The sequence below is a fragment of the Pipistrellus hanaki genome (assembly GCF_964339955.1).
Source record: "Pipistrellus hanaki genome assembly, chromosome: 4".
NCBI lineage: Eukaryota > Metazoa > Chordata > Mammalia > Chiroptera > Vespertilionidae > Pipistrellus > Pipistrellus hanaki.
This window is the reverse complement of record NC_140506.1, coordinates 13,013,022-13,027,561: the sequence shown is the minus strand read 5'-3', so window position 1 is coordinate 13,027,561 and position 14,540 is coordinate 13,013,022. Positions and strand designations below refer to the sequence as shown.

At 46.9% G+C, this 14,540-nt stretch overlaps 1 protein-coding gene across 6 annotated transcripts in view; it reads right to left on the bottom strand.

The window, feature by feature from the left end:
- TRIO (trio Rho guanine nucleotide exchange factor) overlaps window positions 1-14,540 on the bottom strand; it is a 749,917-nt gene that overhangs the window by 623,148 nt on the left and 112,229 nt on the right. For all 6 annotated transcript variants that reach the window (XM_084881643.1, XM_084881642.1, XM_084881641.1 and 3 more), the window contains exons 6-8: window positions 13,955-14,077; window positions 11,790-11,981; window positions 2,288-2,419 (exon numbers count right to left, since the gene is read on the bottom strand). In XM_084881643.1, coding sequence (XP_084737769.1) covers window positions 2,288-2,419; window positions 11,790-11,981; window positions 13,955-14,077 — 447 coding nt within the window. The remainder of the gene's footprint in view (window positions 1-2,287; window positions 2,420-11,789; window positions 11,982-13,954; window positions 14,078-14,540) is intronic.

Below are 14,540 nucleotides of genomic sequence, written 5' to 3'. Positions count from 1 at the left end.
AGGAGTGATGGAAATATGTGCCCTTGTCAGACAGCCACCACAGTGGCCACCAACACGGCAGGAGTCACCGGAGGATGTGGGCGGAGGCCCCAAGAAGGCTGATGAGGAACAGATACTGTTATATCAGTATATCTCTTCAAATTGCTTAAGAGGACGATTTTTTCTCTTTTTTAAAATATATTTTTATTTATTTTAGAGAGAGAGAGAGTCTTTCCATCTACCTGGTTCAAATGACTGTCTCCTGGAGTGTATAGGGCAGTTGCAAACAAGTATTTGGACTAAAATCTGTGGTTTAAGACCCCAGCTTGGGAAGCTGTTTACTTGCTATTGAATTATTAGTGCCAACGTGAAAGCTAATAAGTCTGCACCACAGGTAAATACAGTTCCCATGTCAGGATGCCCTTTTTCACAGAATGCGGTGGTCACAGTGAGAAAACACTGTGCTTTGCTAGCAGTACCCAGGGCAACAGGCAGGCTGAACTGGCAGCTGGGCCGGAGCATGCCGTGGTCGGGTCACGCTGACTGTGAGGAGGTCACGTAGGCAAAGGCTGAGCCCGGCTCCTGCCAACCCGGCCCCCTTGGGTGTGAGCTCCTCAGCCCCACAGAGGCAGGAACCGATCACGGGAATCAAAACCAGCTCCTTGGAAGACCCCCTTCCACGGCGGCTAACAGGCCATTCACTTTCTATGTCACAGGTCGAAATCAGACGATACACGCGGGAAAGAACTTACTGCATCTGACACAAAATCTTCAGGAATCAGTGCAATACAAAATTACAGATCTGTTCAATTCTCATTTTTACTATAAAAAGGCTATCCCTTATGATGTAGTTCCTAATAAACTAGATAATCAAACTAGCTAATAAACCCTGGATGTAAAGTTCAGAAGCATATATATATATATATATACATATATATATATATATATATATATATATAGCGGTAACTATTCTTAATTCCATGGACAGCGTGAAATAGTGCTGAGAGATAAAGAGATCTTGTTAGGCACCAAGAGAGCAAGAGAAACAAGCAGGTAGATATCACCTTCCAGGGGAAGGAGGTTAGACCACATTCCAAAGCAAACACCCTTAGGCTCTTGGGGGGCCAGGGACTTGGGCCTAGGACAGGAGAGCGCCAGCCTCTGGGGGAAGCAGGAAGTGCCAGACTCAAAACAAAAGGCCAGCTTCTTCCCACAACTTTCACAGTGGATGTGGTTCACATCAAGGAAGACTTGGGTTTAAACATCTACTCTGTGCCCAGCCCTCTGCCCAGACAGTGTGGCTCAGTGGTTGAGCATTGCCCCGTGCACCAGGAGGTCATGGTTTGATTCCCAGTCAAGGCACTTACCTGTGTTGCAGGCTCAATCCCCAGTAGGGGAGGGAGGGGGGGTACAGGAGGCAGAAAATTAATGATTCTCTCTCATCATTGATGTTTCTATAGCTCTCTTCCTCTCCCTTCCACTCTCTGAAATCAATAAAAACATTTTTTAAAAAAAAACAATCCACAAGTGACATGCCTTGACACGTCTGTAGTTGCCATCATCACTTCACCTAACATGACATGACAGAGGCAGCTGAGAAGGTGAAGCCGGCCTGTCAGGGCTCACGATCCGGCTCCACCTCCCACAGCTCTTGATCTGTCACTTTCTCGCTGAGCCTCAGTTTCCTCATTTGTCAGAGCAGGGATAATACAGTACGTGCTCCAGACTTGTGAGCAGTAATATATAAAGTCCTTACAACAAAGCCGGACACAGAGGAAGGTGGCAGAAATAAACCAGGGTAATTACATGAAATATTTACCCTAAAATAACAAAGAAAACACTACCCTGAGATTTCTACAACGGCGAGCAGCTTTGCGTATTTGAGAAAAATAGTGTGTGCTTTGCAAGGCAGAGCAGGAGGCTGCGTTGGGTTTGCTCTTTTCTAGAAAGTTCATTTAGGGAGACTAACTGGAGTTTGACCAGACTGAAGAGCATGCAAATACGTATTTCCTGAATACATGGAGACAAGACCAGGATTTCAGAGACGTTAGCAGATGAAGGCCTAAGCCTCTAAAGGACACCCACAAATTGAGAAAAGTTTGCTCACTGCCAACCATCACCACCCTCTTTTCCTTACTAGCGTTCGCCCCCTACACAAATGTAAAAGTTACAATAAAATTGACATTTCTCTCAAAAATCAAAAGTTGTTTGTTTTTTTTAGGCTAGCCCAAACTTCCTTTTTTCCTAGCTTTCATGCTATGACACAGAAATAACGGTACTCTGTAAACGTAGCAGAGAAGCCGCCTACCTCTGAATACGCCAGGGTGATGTGCTCGTAGATGCCCTGGTGGTGGTGGATGGCGTCCTCCAGGTCCTGCAGCTCCGAGGGCAGGTCCACCTCTCCGCAGGCCTTACACCACGAGTCCACGTTGCTCATGTACTTGGAAAGAAAAAAAAAAAAGATGGCATCTGTCAATGGCGATGTATAGTCAGAAGTGGCTATTTTTTAACATGGTATAAGGGTAGGAGAGGCATTCTAAGAACCTGGTTGAATCTCCATGGCTCTGCTATGAGCTCTCAAACGGGATCCCTAGCACCCACCCCGGGGTTAGGTTCTGGCAGAGCTGGAACCGAAATGTTGGCCTCGGGTGCCTCCGGGGCCAGGTCTAGGATGCACCCGGAGCAGCGCCGCCCTGCATCACCATTTTGGGCATGCCGCTCTTTTCCCACTCCAACGCTAACTTCACATTTCTAACAGCCCTGCTGGGCCAGCCTCCAGCCTCGGCAGGATGGCGGTGCAACTCTCCCGGAGCCAGCCAGCCCTCCTGCTTTCCTCTTTCACTCAATTGCTCATGTTTCATTATTTTGCATCTATCTGTCCAATTTTCCCAACACTACTAACTGAACAACTAACTGTCTTTACCCCCTTATACCTCATACAAGAATAAACTCAAAATGGATTCAAGGCGTTAAATGTAAGACTCAAAACTGGAAAACTCCTAAAAGAAAGCACAGGCAGCCAATCCCTGACGTCTCTCTTGGCAACATTTTTTTTCCTGATATATCTCTTCAGGTCAAAGAAACAAACAAACAAAAGTTAAACGAACAGGACTACACCAAACTGAAAAGGCTTTGCACAGCAAGGGAAGCCATCAACAAATCAAAAAGAAAACCTACTGAACGGGAGAAGATACTCACCAATGACACATTCGAGAGGGAGTAAATATCCAAAATATATAAAGACCTCATACAACTCAACAGCTTAAAAAAAAAATCCCAATAAAAGACGGAAGAGGACCTGAATAGACATTTCTCCAAAGAGGATACACAGTTGGCCAATAGACATAGGGAAAGATGCTCAACATCACTAATCATCAGAGAAATGCAAATTAAAACCACAACATATATCACCTCATACTTGTCAGAATGGCTACCATCGATAGATCAACAAACAAGTGTTGGTGAGGAAGTGGAGAAAAGGGACCCCTCGTGCACAGTTGGTGGGAATGCAAATTGGTGCCATCACCATGAAAAACAGTGTGAAGGTTCCTCAAAAAATTAAAAATGGAACTGCCTATGACCCAGCCCTTCCACTTCTGGGTATATATATAATTCCAAAGAATATATGTACCCCTGTATTAATTGCCACGTTATAGGGAAGCAGCCGAAGTGGCCATCAATAGTAAAGCAGATAAAAAAGCTGTGGTACATAGAGGGTGGGCAAAAGTAGGTTTAAAGTTGCTCATACAGAAAAATAATACAATAATTATAAATACTACTTCAAGAATAAACTCTGGGTTTCATGTATCATAACTATAAGCCTATTTTTGCCCCACCCTGTATATACAAGGGAATACTGGACACGCAAAAAAGAATGATATCTTACCATTTGAGAGAGTATGAACCAAGAGGATATGAGGGTATTATGGTATGTGAAATCAGTCAGATAAATATCGTATGTTTTCACTTATATAAGAAATCTAAAGAGCAAAATAAACAAGATAAAACTGAAACAGACAGATGGCTATGGGGGGAAAGGGGGGAGGGAGGGTATTGCGGAATAGGTGAATAAGGTAAAGAGATAAAAATTTACAAATTGGTAGTTACACAACAGTCATGGGGATGTCCAGTACAGCACAGGGAATACAGTCAATAATCGTGTGATAACTATGTATGGTGCCAGTGGGTACTTGAAATCTCGGGGGGGGAGCACTTTGATTGCCTAATACAAAATAATACTGAATGTAAGCTGTAATTAAAAAATAAAAATTTTAAAATGCTAATGGTGAAATATCTGAAATCATTTACCTAACATCAGAAAGAGCACAGGCCCATTTTCCTATCTTTTCAAAAGCAAATACACACGGGATTAAAAGAAGGCCGAGAGAAGGCCTCCAACTCCTAGGCTGTGCCCGGAACCTAAGGGTGGGCCGAGGGCGCCAGCCTCTCCCACTCTGCAAGTTAAACAAGAGTGTCAGCCAAAGGCTGCAGAGCCAGGCTGCTGACTGCCACTCCGCCTCTCCTCAGCTTTTTTCTCGGGCACCCCCACTTCCCCAGGATTCATCAATAGCTGAGAAATCGCTGCCAAGTGTCCTAGGGAGATCCTATCAGCATGCATCTCGCTGAGTGTCAAAGGCAAGCGGCAGAAGGCCCAATTAGGGATGCTAACTCAGTTAAACCAAGGAGACATGGACTCATTTCCCTAGGCTTCCCCTCGTTTACACTGCCTCGCCGCTCACCAGGGAGGCCGACGGTGACTGTTAACATGGGGTAACTGACCTGCCCTCCCAAGCACTTATGACTTTTTAGAAACTTAAAGTAGATAAGTCATCCAAATAACACTGTTTATAAAAATCCTTTTACCATTACTGTCTTGGCTCAGAAAAATATCTGCGTGCAAATCTTAGGACTTGAGAGTAATGATACGGCATTAAGTGTCATGGTACAGGAGGTGGTTTCTGATGGCTTCAAACATGACTGAACCAACACACACACAGGGAGCACCTCATCACCCCGCTGCGGGGTGCCTGCCTCCATCCTCCAGGCGATGGAAGTGTTATAGCTTACTTTACACCGCTCCCCTCTGCATTGATGCAGGCATGACTCATTGGGCATATTTTTAAGCATTTCTGGGGTGTGTGTTCTATAAATGTCAAAATAGGTCAGGGTGAATGAGTCTAACTATTCCTGATCTCCATTTCACTCTCTCCTCTTTGATTATTGCATTTAACATCAATTATTAAGTTATCATAAACCTTTTTCAATTATGAGTTGACTGAGGTTAACCAGCATCATTAACAAATAACCAGGTCAAGTCACAAATTAATGGTTGCTGTACACGGGCCACTATAGCACGCCCCAAACAACGCAGAGTTACAGCATATTCCTAAGAAGCTAAAACACTTCCGATGTAACAGGAACGGTTTTAGGTATATAATACTTCACAGTAAGCAGAAATGTCAGACTAGTATGTCAGTGTATCCAAATGACTACTGAAATACAGTCAACTCTAATTTTGAAGCAACCAATAAAGAGAAACATTCAAGAGTTTATATGCCTATAGTAAAAGTAGTTTACTTATAATTTTTTAAAAATATTTTTGTTGATTTCAGAGAGGAAGGGACAGGGAGAGAGAGAATCGATGAGAGAGAATCATCGATTGGCTGTCTCCTGTACGCCCCCTACCAGGGATCAAGCCCACAACCCAGGCATGTGCTCCTGACCGGAAATGAACCTGGACCCTTCCACCCGCAGGTGGACGCTCTGTCCACTGAGCCAAACTGGCTAGAGCTACTGATAATTTCTTAACGTACTGTGAGAGGGTGCTTGATTACACAAACCCGAGAAGACGTGGCCAGGTGCTAATGCACAGGAAAGGCTGGCCGGCCATGTGGGAGCCGTGTGGAAGGATTCTGCACGTCTAACCTCCCTGGTTAAGCTATCCCAATGACAGAAACAGACTCGGCCATGGTTTGGCAGGGACTTTGGAACAAGCATAACGTTTGTCTTTTACTGGTATGATGGCACCCCTACGCTCCAATGGGTAAGCCCTATGCCCTGAATGCTTTCTGAAAGGCTCGTCACCCGAAGGTCTGAACCAGGGTGCCACCCAAGAGCAATCCTGTTCAGGGAGCCAAGGAGGAGAGTGTCAGCAGGTCTTCCACAGAGAAAAAGTATGTCGGGGTCAAGTCTAGTGCCAAAGTTCAACAGGTATCTACAGAACAGAACCGTTTAGACACCTGTAAAAATGATCATGTGAATTATGCCCATGGGTAGCTTGCCTGTTGTTTAAAAACTTCTCTGACTATTCTGCTATATTTCACCACAACCATCCCCCCCCCCCCCCCCAACACACACACACACACCGGAGGACCAGTCTAGAACAGAGCCCTACCCATCATGAAGGACCACAGGAGTTGAGTTCTGGGCTCCAGCGAGATCAGAACAGCCAGTTCAGAATCTGATGCTTTAAATGCTCAAGAGACCAAAATGTGTGAACACCCAGCATCTGGCTAGACGGAGGGTAAACAGGAGAGTGTGAGAGAATGCAATGCTGCTCCCTGAATTCAAACCAGGAGCCGGCTTCAGGCCAGGATTCTGATGGCAGCAGAACGATGACTTTTCCTAAAAGTGTGGCGGGGTCCTGATGAAAGGAGCTTGAGTCCGCTGGTTTGCAACACTGAGGCAAGCAGGTGAGGGAAGAGTGAGTAATACATAAGCTTTAAAGGATGAGCTTGGGTCATTAATTAGCAGATTGATTTCCATACGCATTGAATCCATGAATCTCCATCTGCTGAGTGGGGTCTCCCACTGGGAGAAGCTGTGTGTGTATATTACAGAAATATGTTCATGAAATAGTATTCAGATGTATGGTACCTAGAGGCTCACTGGCCTATTTTGGTTCAAACTGAACCTGCCTCCTCCAGTCGAGCGCAAGGAGCCGCCAGAACAGGCCTCACGGAGGCAAGTGCCCCCTCTGTCCTGTGGTTTTGCCTCCGTCACCCCTCAGGGCTGGGTCCTGTCAGCTAGTGAATTGCACCCTACTCTCACCCTGGGGCTGGGTCCTCACAGCTGATGAATTGCCCCAACCACCCAGGAGGGAGTGGACACTGAGCAGGTGGCTAGCCCAGTGCAGGAGACAAAGGGACAGAAATCCCCCAACTAGAAAGTTTTAAAATATTCATTTAAGAGAACGTTCTCTTTGGGAAAATTAGGTGGACTTTTATATTCATATGTAAAATATATAGGGCTTCCAACTTCAGAGTTCTTATCTCTGATTTCCTCATTTTCTGTTTTCATTTCTGGAAAACAATACCTTAAGCTTTATTTGATCATTTCTGCTCCCTGAGTCTTAGCCAGCACACTCCCTTCTCCCAGCACCCTTGAGGGAGAGGGGCTTCCATCTGGCCCAGGGGGACCACAGGACAGAGGGGGCACTTGCCTCCGTGAGGCCCGTTCTGGCGGCTCCTTGCGCTACTGGAGGAGGCAGGTTCCGTTTGAACCAAAATAGGCCAGTAAGCCTCTAAGTATCAGACCCCTGAATACTATTTCATGAATACATTTCTGTAATATACACACACACAGATTTATTTACTCCAGTTCCTTCTACTCCATGAGAATTCTGTTTTTGTTTTACTACAAGCCAAGAATTATGTGTATGCTTTTACTAAAGTAAAACATTATAATGGGAACAATTAGATGTGTATTTCTGACCTTAGAAACTCAATAGGGAATACTGAAGCAGTATTATTTTCCTCTGGATTTCAACCCAGACTAATGATAAAATTAGCCAGACAACAACTATAATTTTTTTCCTTTTTTAAAAAAAGTATATATTTATTGATTTCAGAAAGGGAGAGAGAGGGAAAGAGAGATAGAAACATCAATGACGAGAGAACCATTGATCAGCTGCTTCCTGCATGCCTCCTACTGGGGATGGAGACCCAACCTGGGCATGCGCCCTGACCGGGAATCCAACCGTGACCTCCTTGTTCATAGGTCAACATTCAAGCACTGAGCAACACCTGCCGGGCTCCTTCTATAATATAACTTGTAAGAGCTTGTTTCTGAAACTGTGTGCTGTCATCTCAGGAACTAAAAGATTTTCATGGCCCTAATGAAAGACCACAGGCAAGTCACTCCCCAAATAGAACATAAAGACAAAGACAGCAGCCTCATGCACTTCACTGGCCTGACTTAATGAGGAAATGAGGCTTTGTGTTAAAGAGCTGTGAATTTTAAAAAGCCATGCAAAAACTGGCTGTTAGTTCCTTTTTGGCTATTAAGGTCAGTGGCCCTTAAAGACACAGATAAATAAGGTGATCAGACTCACCGGTCCCTGGGAAGGTCAGCCGCCATCAGCACTAACAGGCGTTTCGGCAGTAACGGCCATGTAACCTGCTCTGCCCAGTAAAAGTAGCCACAAGCCCATGTGCTCCTGAGCATGTACACTGTGCATCCTGTGACTAAGGAAGTGGATTCCATGTCATTCAGCTTTCAGATTACTTTGTTAATATATGTGAGTGAATGTGAGGGAACTCCAGTAGCCACAGGCGCTGACTGAGCTACATAATGGACAGTGAGGCTCGAGATCATATTACTTAGTAGTAAAAATGGGAGATTTTAAGGTGTAGTGAAACCAAGTCACTTTATTTCTTTATATTACAAAAACGCAATTCTAATAACATTTGTCTTGGGAGCTTTTAATAGGAAGGGGCTGTCCAGTGGCTGTACCACATGACCAGAAAGTGAAGACTGGAGCCCTCAGCGCCATCTGCTGGCGAAAGTCTGACAGAGAGGTCATGTCCCCACACAAACCGATACCCTGACTTGGCCTGTCCCTGGAGGTGAGGACATGAGACGGAGTGGCCCAGGCACCTTCGGAAAGCAGAACACCTACAAAATGTCATTCTTTTCTAGTTTTAGCCTCCAGGTTCATGTTCAGGAACCCACAAGCAAATACTAACACCAGAGCAACCACAGAGACAGGAAGGAGCCAGGCGGGGAGCTCAGCGCACACGTGTCCCTCCCTGGCAGCTCTGTCCCGAGAGGGAAGGCCACTTCCTGTCATTAGACCACTCACACAGGGTCGAATATTTGAGCCCTACCTTCCCCTGAAAAGATTGAAATTCTTAATGAGAAGTCTGATGGCGTTCAGAGAGGTGGCTATGATGGACCCCTAACCTGTGACATCCAAGTTTCTGGTCCTTTCCCTACTGTGGTTAGGAAAACAGCTTCAGCATAACTGGAAGGTAAAGCATTTAAAAAGAAGGGACAAAGCTGGCCTAGTCCTGTAACTGGTCTCCTGGGAGGAGGAAACGTATGTTAGTAAATGCGACCTTCTTCTCCGCATCAGAATCTCAAGGATCATACTGTTACTCAGTGAAGAGGAAGATACACAATGCATTTCGCTTGAGAGTAAGGAAACACTTTCTGAGGGCATCAGTCGGAAGGTTCATCCTCACTGCCTCACCAGACACTCTGTCCCTACGCTCGGATTTGACTTCTTCTCGGGCCACTGGATCTGCATGGAGAGCCCAAGCGTTGCTATTGTTCAAGCACAATATCAAAAAATTCTGTCCAATATATATTCATCTAGTTTCGTTTCCTTCAAATCCCTAACTCACAGCCACTCGTTTTATCCAAGTAAAAACACCCCAGGCTCTTTCAACTGTGCTACAGGATGAAAGGTTTAATAATAAAACGTTGCAGAGGAAATGCCCCATGGCACTCGCTCTTCTAGATTATTCTCAGGCAGGTCAGAGCAGCAAGTAACCTTCTGGGTGTATTTACAAGTCTGAGTCCCACCATGTCTATGAAAGAGATTTTCCTTTGCGTCACCATGCTTCGGTCTACCTGCCATTCACCTGCACGGCTTGTGCTGCTTCCAATTTACTCATAGCTCTTGACATACCTTTCTGGGCACCCACCACCAATCTACAACCCCAGCCCCAGTTCCAGGGGGCTGCTGCACCTCATGCTAGGTTCCCACTCCAGCTGACTCGTGGGAGGGCAGCACACAGCTCGCCTGCCCACCCGCAGTGATGCCCAGTGAATAGCACGGCTACATAGCACGATGACGGGACCGGAATGGTTCAGAGTTCTGCAGACACTGCTATTGGATCCTGAGGGGGATTCCTATTACTTTAGAATAGCTACTTTTTGTGGGGAGGGGCTTTTACTTATCATTTAGTCATAAAACCAGTTAAATGCATATTAATAAGCAGAAAAATACTTCCTACTAAAACCTGAAAGTTCCTTTTCACAGCTTGGCTTTTACATGAGGCGATCAAGGTTTTTTCCACTGTTTCCTCTCTTGCTTCACATGTTAAAGGTCTTTACGGTTGAGATCACTGCTAATGAGTGTCTTGTGCAACATTCTAGCTGCCCTGCCCAAAGCCAGGCAAGCTGGGGCCTCGGTTTTACCTCAACTGATTTCATTCCTCAACAAAGACCACTTCTAGATTAAAGAGAGTATTTCCTTCTTAGAATCATCAGTGCAAATCCCTATAAATATAGTTTTCCCAAAAAAAGCTCTATCAGTATCTTTCCTTTAAAAATAAGGCAACCGCCAAAAACCGGTTTGGCATAGTGTATACAGCTTTGGCCTGTGGACTGAAAGGTCCCAGGTTAGATTCTGGTCAAGGGCATGTACCTTGGTTGCTGGCACATCCCCGGTAGGGTTGTGCAGGAGGCAGCTGATTGATGTTTCTAACTCTCTATCCTTCTCCCTTCCTCTCTGTAAAAAATCAATAAAATATATTAAAAAATAATAATAATGAGGCAACCATTTGCCTCTTCCCATGTGCCTTCCCGGTAGCCACAGGTTCCTATGCTCTTCCTGCGAAGGAAGTTCACCTTCCACGCTGACGTCCCGGTCAGGAACGCACCGCTTTCCTTCTGCTGCCTCCACCGTGTGCTTGTTCAAGCCAGTTTGTTGCGAAGAGGATGGTGGAGGTGTGGGGAGTGCTACAGACACATCTTACAGGTTACCTCTTACATCAGGTAGTATTTCCAAGAGCACAGCAACCAATGTGTCAGAATCCACGCAAATCATTTAAAAATCTGACCGACACTGAAAGCTGCCTGCCCCCAAGCCACGTCACCCAGTCCTTGCTGGCAGGGCCTGCCTACAGCGGGGGGCTAAGAAGCTGGGTCCCCCTCCCAACCTCCCCACACCCAGTCCTGGACTACGGAAAGCACTGGGGCGGAGGGATCTCCTGAGAGAAATGCTTCCCTGATAAAAGTGGTGACGACACTCACTGCCAGTGGAGGGCTGGGGCTGGGAGCATGCATGGGAGGTCGAGCAGCCCAGCCCTGGCATTGGCGTCTGGCTAGAACTGCCTATGCTTTGTCACTTCCTGTTTGGGGAGGAAAGCAAAGCCCTGTTTAACTCTGACAGCCAGACATTCTGCTACCTGCTGCCACAGCACCCTAATTAGAATCTTGCAGGAGGGGGAAGAGGAGGAGGAGGGGGAAGAGAGGGAGGAGAGGGAGGAGAGGGGCAAAGAACAGCGGCTACCGCTTGCTAGTACCCACCGTACACCAGGCACTCTGCAGGGCACCTAATGTGAATGATCTCATTTACACGATAAAACTCCTCTCAGGTCTAGTTTTATTTCCACGTTACAGTGAGGAACTAAGAAACGGGAGACTAAACCACCTGCCTCAGGCTGCAGAGCAAGGGGGAAGCCAGCTGACCGTCTGCAGAGCTCCGGGGACTGGGTGCCCCACGGAGCCCCCAAGGATCTGGCCGCAGCAGGGAGGTACCGGGGAGGCAGCACGAGGTCCCACCTCGGGCGGGCACTGACCTTCTCGGCCTTCTGGTGGAAGATGGAGGACATGTCCAGCAGGGTGCTGCGCTCGTCCAGTGCCGCGGCGAACGCCTTCCACTCCTGCTCCAGCTGGTTGGCGATCTGCTTGATCTGCTGGGAGGCGTAGTGGCCGGACTCCACCAAGCGATTGGCCACCGACATGATCCGGTTTATGTTGACATACACATTCTGGGGAAGGGGCAGAGAGAGAGGGCTCCTCAGGGGAAGGCAAACAGGAGGCTTCCTTGAAAACACACGGACAGCGTTTCCTGAAACAAGGCCTGTTCACATAGAAGTGATGCTAACGGCAGAGTCACCTGGTGTAGAATGGTATACCTATTCGCTGTCTGGATGTCCCTGGGCTCTGAGAGTGTTGGCTTCCATTTCTGCAAAATTACAAGTCAACGGGCTGAAAGGCACCTTGTCAGGCCAGAGCAATCAAAAGCACAAGTGTGTGCACACAAATACTCCATTACTCACTTCCTGGCTCCTGGGCCTGACAAGGGTCCAGATGGCCAGCCGCCTGACGCGCAGTTACCCAGAACGGCAGGACCCCAACCGTTCCGCTTCTAACTAGGACCCAGAAACCGCTATGTCCGCAGCCACCCAAGACCATTTGTGTGAAAACAAGCTCTCCTTTCTCCATAAACCCAGGTCATCTTTCTGGTGCCAACTGAAAATATTCTGTAAATGGATGCACTTTCTCCAAGGAATATGAATTGGGGCACAGGACAATGCTCTGTTCAAGTTCTCAATTGAGCCTTTCTACTCTGCTGAGGTTCCTATCTCAGGTCCACCAGGGCCCTGCAAAAATAAGGGAGCGAGGATTAAAAAGAATGCACTTTTTGCAAAACAAGTTTTTGCTATGATATTTCCTTTTCCATCTCCGATCTTCTTTGAGGCCCCGTTACAGCCAAGGCCAGGGTGGGGATACACACCTTCAACTAAGCCCAAGCCATGGGATTCACATATTTATGACACTTGTGATGCATCAGAACACTGTGCTCTCTCTAGTCCCCAAAATCACAGACACAACTTTGCCTCCTCCCAGTCTTGCCCTACATCTCACTACCTTCCCTGTCCAAACTCCTCTGCATTTCCCTTCCCTTCCCAAACTGGTCCTGTGGGCCAGTCTCCCACGGCCTGGCACCCAGACCTCTGCAAGAGTCTTGGGGTTGTTATGTCATCTGAAGCCCCTCTAAGAACTTGTCCATTCTTCCCCTGTACAGTCTTTCACTCATTTCTGACCCAAACCTAACTAGGAGGAGTCGCCTACGCCTGGGCTCAGCAAGCCACAGACTGCATGCAGCCTCTGAGGTACTTTCCTGGGCGGTGTGTGTAAGCTAAAATCAGCTAACAGAGGGGGGTTGGCAGTGGCAGGGAGAGGGGACACTTTGTGAGCTTGTGACAGCCAGTCAAGGCCACGGTCGGCAGGGAACTGGCCTCCCTGACTCCTGAAGGCATTAATGCTTATAACTAGTGTCCTTTAAGCCAAAAACAGTGCCTCTCCTTCACATACGCATGCTCTTGCTCTAGTGCCAGGTGATGACATTTGCTCATTTTTGCTTTCTCTGTCCCCTTAAAGGGGAACGGTTCAAGCAGATGCCCTCTGCTAGAATCCTGATGAGAGCTGTCCATGTGGACGGCTCTGCTGTGGGACTCTCTGTGGGTACTCATTGCCCCTCGAGCCCATTACAGTTTCCTGCATCACTTTTATGTCCTGAAACACTGTGCTCACAGAGTGCTGGTTTGCACAGGGTACCTTCTCCACATCCCCATTACTTCTGGCACAGGTAAGGGAACACGGTGGCAGCCAGTAGCCTACAGTTCCCAAGGGGCGGAGCACAGGAATGGGCATCAAAACTATCCATGGTGAATTGGCGACGTAGCTGGTACAAGTTTCACTGGTTGGTTGCTTAGCTTGCTTTCATTTTTGTTTGTTAAAAACTGAAAACAAGCTACTTAGACACTGCTAGCACTGAGAACTCCCCACATTTGGAGGTCAGCTGCTACCATCACATCAGAAACTCTGAAGGCCCACATGGCCTCCTGGTTGCGTGCTGGGATGTGATGTGTGTGTGTGTGTGTGTGTGTGTGTGTGTGTGTGTCCCATTCCTTAAAATCCCTTCCCTTACAGGATACTACTATCCCGACAGTCTTACCATACAGTTCATAGCAAAGTGGTTGTGCTGCGTCTGAAGCTCCATTGCGTGAGGGTGGCTGGTCCCAATCTCAGTGTAGCTGTTCAGAAACAGGCCCTTGTTGTGTGTGATCCAGTCAAACATCTACCGGAACGAAAAAGACAACCTGAATCACTCCAGGAAAAGGAAACAACTGACAGGAACCTTGGAACAGGGCTAAATGCCGAAAAGGCAACGTACTCCCTCGATAACCTCTCAGCATTTGGGTCCAGGATTCTTGACTTCTCAGAAATTAGCACAGTTCTAAACCTGCAGGACCTGTAAGAAACTCTTATCTAACAGATGGTTCCTTTGATAGATGAGAAAGGAAGAGCAAAGACATTCAAGTCCGCCAGGCTAATGACAAACTCTTATCTTTTGATTCTCAACCCAGCCCTCCAGCTATACGGAACTACTTAGTGGCCCAAACTACCCTCCAACTACAGACTGTTAGGAATTAGGGATTTATGATCTCTGGGTGGGTTCTGGAGATAGCAATGTCAAATACTATAAGGTAACGTTCTTGAATGCAACAAGTAAAAAAAAAAACACACAACAAAACAATACA